The following is a 4590-nucleotide window of genomic DNA, read 5'->3' on the forward strand; positions in this document are numbered from 1 at the left end:
CAAACGTAGACAAATAGATAAATATAAATATATACATATATAAACAGATAGATACAAATAAAAATATAAACACTGACAAATATAAATATAAACAAATAGACACGGATAAATGTAAATACAAGCATAGATATAAATAAAGATAGACACAGATATATACAAACGTAGGTAGATAGATACAGATATAAACACAGATATAGATACATACAAACGTAGATAGACAGACACAAATGAATACAAACATAGACATAGACAGACAAACACATATACAAACAGACGATATTATAACTATTTTAAATATTTATACTTTTAATTAAAAAAATGAAAAGAATATCTTTGCAATAATATATATGAAATGGTATTTAAAAAAACTTTTTAAATTGAATTTTTAATTCATATCAAAAATAAAATTTATTTTATTTAAAATAAATTTCATATTTAGTATAATAACAAATTGAATGAATTCATTTATAAATAAGTACTATAATGAAATTCATTTATACATAAAATTGAACTAAACAAAATTGTATGATGATTTAATATTTGAATTCAATCCAACAATCTAAATTTTGAATTAATAAGGTATAAGAGAAATTGTAGACCATAAATATGAAAGGTTAACTACATTAAAACACTATTTATTACAGGAGAGATAAATTAATCGATGCTATTTTTATTGATTAAATTGATTGTGCAGTGCCAGATCAGTTACCAGTGGCCACGCGTGAGTGTTCAACTTTCAATAAAGAATCTTCATTTTGGGTGCACCAGCCAGGCTGGCTTCCCCATTTTTTTGGATTCTTTTAAAACTTTTTTTTTAATGATAATAATAATTATTTTTTTATTTAGGAAAAAAAAAAAAACCTAAATTCTTTGCTTTCCTCCACCCTCCAACACTCATTGGCTGTCAACCCTATTAATTGCCACTGCGCGCCGATTTACTGTCCGGTGTCCGCATCTGAAACAACCACACGTCTCTCTGTGTATTTGTGTTTGTGGAATTCTTGGTGTGAAATCCTCGTTCCACAAGAGTGGTGGGTTGTTTTTGTCCAAACCCAATCACTTGCATGTGGCTCCCAACTTCTCCTAATATTGAATTAATTTTTTTTCTTTAGTTTCAAGACTCTATCACATCGCAGACCTTCTCCCCCAATTCCTTCCCTTTTCTGCAGTTTTTTCCTTCTCCCAACAGGAAAAAAGCGGGCAGCTTTTCATGGGAAATTTCCACTTACTCTTTTTCTGGTAATTTTAATGATGATTCTCAATGCTTTTGTAAATATTGTTTTAAAAAAATATTTTAGATCTAACATATTATTTTTCTTCAGATTTAATTATCTGGGTGAGGCTAAATTTGTTGATTGGATTCATTTGTGCTCTTTTTACTTTGTTCTGTGCTGCTGAAATCATCAACGTTTGAGTAAGTCGTTTCTGCTTTGTCTTCATGTTATGTACTGTGAATTATCAATTTTTCAGTAAGATTCTTAATGATATTGAAATCGTAGAGTTAATATGAATCATATGGATTTCCCATATAGATTGTTCATTGTTGTATATCATCTTAAAGTTGCCATTTTTATATGAAAATGAAGCTGTCATTTTATACCTCTTCTTAATGCTCCTGGTTATTTTTACAATTTATTTGTTGATTATTCTCAATTTTGTAGATTGATTGCTTTCCGTTGTTCAAATTAGGAAGGAAATAATTCAAAGAGTTTCAGAAAAATGCTGATCCCTTTGGGAGTGGTTAACCCTGTTAATACCGATGATCATTTGTTATTGTAGGACATTAGTACTCACAGTTCACGCCTCGTCTTGGCTAAGCAACCAAATCCTCCTTTCTTTTTCTCAGTTGCTATCATGCCCGGAGCCCCTAAAATTGCACACTTCTGCCAATTTTTGTTGTCAAACAGAATGTATGGCAAAAAAATCCATATAGCGGAGCCCAATTAGTTTCGGATTACGGATTACGGATTTAGTTGTTATTGTTGTATTGTTGTTGATTCCTTGTGTCTCTGTCTCTGGAGTAGGGACTTGTGCATTTGTAAACTTTACTGTATTTTAGGAGAATCAGTGTTGATGACCTTTTGATTGATAGAAGTTACTGCATTACAAACTCATGATTTTTTTTTCTTCTTGAAAATTTTTGCACTAGCAATTTTGTCTATTGACTTATAAATGTAACAACAATTTTTTTTTCAGTAATTCATGGTGAATATATGCTTAATAAATTTGTTCCTTATCAAAATCTGAACCTTATTTTATTAATTTCTCAGTAAGAGTTTGTAGCTGTTGACATTTGATGTATACATAATGCCAGTTAAAGCATTAGAATTTTTCAAGCAATTTTTAGGTTGAGCTTGTTGAAAAATTTGACCAAGCTTCATAGGTAAAAGTAAGTCAGTTGTAGTTGTCAAGGACTGAAAGCAAGGTTCTGGGTTTTAATGGAAGTTCAAAATTAGTGAGCAGATTGTTCATTCAACGTGCTTTTGTTGTTCTTTGAGTATGGAATGTGTTCTTTCTTGTAACAAGTATCCATTTCAATTACTGCTCCATTTCGAGTTGTTCTTTAACTTTCAAGACTTTCCATATAACCTATCTAAATAAAATTCTCAGCAAATTAGCAGTATACTATATTTTGTCTTAGTGTACCTATTTAAAATAGAAAAATAATACCTGAAATGTCAAATATTATGAAATTAATCACTTGTTTCAATCTATTTAATCTTATCATTTAATGAATTCATATTTGCAACTTTATTGCAGATGGGGGACGTAGCGAAGGACTTAACTGCTGGGACTATTGGGGGGGCGGCACAATTGATTGTTGGGCACCCTTTTGACACCATCAAGGTCAAGCTTCAGAGCCAGCCTGCTCCACAACCTGGCCAGCCTCCTAAATATGCAGGTGCAATGGATGCTGTCAGGCAGACTTTGGCTGCTGAAGGCCCAAGGGGTTTATACAAGGGTATGGGGGCTCCACTTGCTACTGTGGCAGCCTTCAATGCTGTCCTTTTCACCGTGAGGGGACAAATGGAGGCATTGTTGAGATCTCAACCTGGTGCTCCACTCACCGTTAGCCAGCAGATTGTTTGTGGGGCAGGAGCTGGAGTTGCTGTTTCTCTCCTTGCTTGCCCTACTGAGTTGATTAAGTGCAGGTCAGTGTTGTGTTCTCCACTCCACCACCCCTCATCCCTACTCCAAAGAGAGAGGGAGGCTATCAAGCATCAATCTCCTGATTTCACTGCCTTAGCTGGCTTAGCTTAGCCCTTTATTTATGCAGCTCTACATGGAGTACTCTCATCTGTTTCAAACGTTTCCTGAAATTCCTGCAAATTCATATTTGTCCTATGATTCCAGTATATAACCTTTGTACACTGCTACCTTTTCATTTTGCTTTTTCTTGTTCCTTTCTCCCCACAACCTTTCTAGGCTATGTTTGATCTCCCAAATTTCCATGGCATAGGGCTGCCAGTTGAACTTAAGCAATTTGGTTGCATCTCACTGCTGCAAGTGGGCTTTATGCTAATTAATCTTCAATTTCCATAAGAAATTTGTTGACAAATAGTTCTAATCATTTTTTGTCTTTTTTTCCTTTTGGATGAAGAAACTTCTGAACCTGTGCATCTGCCTATAAACTGTTTGCTTTCTTATTGAGAACAGGCTGCAAGCGCAAAGTGCCTTAGCTGGTTCTGGCCCAGAAGCTGTGGCAGTGAAGTATGGTGGACCAATGGACGTGGCCAGGCATGTTATCAAATCTGAAGGTGGTATGAGGGGTCTTTTCAAGGGCTTGGTACCCACTTTGGGACGTGAGGTTCCAGGAAATGCTATTATGTTTGGTGTCTATGAATTACTGAAGCAATCCTTGGCAGGAGGCCAGGATACTTCTCAATTGGGCAGGGGCTCTCTGATGTTAGCTGGAGGCTTGGCTGGAGGATCTTTTTGGCTAATGGTATACCCTACCGATGTAGTCAAGAGTGTAATTCAGGTAGATGATTACAGAAATCCCAAGTTCAGAGGCTCCATTGACGCTTTTAGAAAGATCCTGGCATCGGAGGGTGTCAAAGGCTTGTATAAGGGTTTTGGCCCTGCTATGGCCCGAAGCGTGCCTGCAAATGCAGCATGTTTCTTGGCATATGAAGTCACAAGGTCTAGTTTAGGATGATTGATTTATCATTTTGACCACTGTTATCATTTTGCTTATCTCGAAGTCCTCTCTTGCCATTGAATGAGAGCTTCTTCGAGTAATTGTTTAGCAATATGATAACAGTTTATTTATCAGAAAATGAATAGGCCTTTTATCCTCACAAATTTCTGTGATGAAAGAAACACTTACGACACCAATAGTTGCATATTTTTATCATTTACAGCAGATGGTTTTTCATGTGATAGTTAAACAAAAGACCTGTAGGTCAGTTCAAGAGCAGAACTACATCTATTCTGTACCCATCCCCATCCAAGCCATCTTTATGAGTTGTCCTCCTAAAGATGGGAGCTGAATACGTTACACTATTTATAGATGAGTAAGGAATTATTTTAAATTGGAACTGAAATTAGATTAAAATCAGTCAAAATTATATTGATCAAAATTGGAAT

At 35.1% G+C, this 4590-nt stretch overlaps 1 protein-coding gene across 2 annotated transcripts; it reads left to right on the forward strand.

Annotated features, from left to right (window-relative positions):
• The first annotated feature begins 852 nt into the window (after positions 1 to 852).
• Positions 853 to 4366, forward strand: LOC110654116 (mitochondrial carnitine/acylcarnitine carrier-like protein). 2 transcript variants are annotated; one of them, XM_021810001.2, is made up of 5 exons: positions 853 to 1031; positions 1113 to 1239; positions 1323 to 1414; positions 2761 to 3152; positions 3658 to 4366. In XM_021810001.2, the coding sequence occupies exons 4-5, from the start codon at positions 2761 to 2763 to the stop codon at positions 4157 to 4159; spliced, it is 894 nt and encodes a 297-aa protein (XP_021665693.1). In that variant the 5' UTR covers positions 853 to 1031; positions 1113 to 1239; positions 1323 to 1414; the 3' UTR covers positions 4160 to 4366. The 2 variants fall into 2 exon arrangements, with proteins under 2 accessions (XP_021665693.1, XP_021665692.1); XM_021810000.2 differs by having other exon boundaries at positions 853 to 1239.
• The last annotated feature ends 224 nt before the right edge of the window (positions 4367 to 4590 follow it).

The sequence above is a fragment of the Hevea brasiliensis genome, chromosome 18 (genome assembly GCF_030052815.1).
Source record: "Hevea brasiliensis isolate MT/VB/25A 57/8 chromosome 18, ASM3005281v1, whole genome shotgun sequence".
Taxonomy (NCBI): Eukaryota; Viridiplantae; Streptophyta; class Magnoliopsida; order Malpighiales; family Euphorbiaceae; genus Hevea; species Hevea brasiliensis.

What these genes read in the sequence shown, in the direction of transcription:
- LOC110654116 (XM_021810000.2), top strand. Translation starts at nt 2,761, where the DNA reads ATGGGGGACGTAGCGAAGGACTTAACTGCTGGGACTATTGGGGGGGCG. An exon ending in ACTGAGTTGATTAAGTGCAG is followed by an intron (nt 3,153 to 3,657) that starts GTCAGTGTTGTG and finishes TATTGAGAACAG; the next exon opens with GCTGCAAGCGCAAAGTGCCT.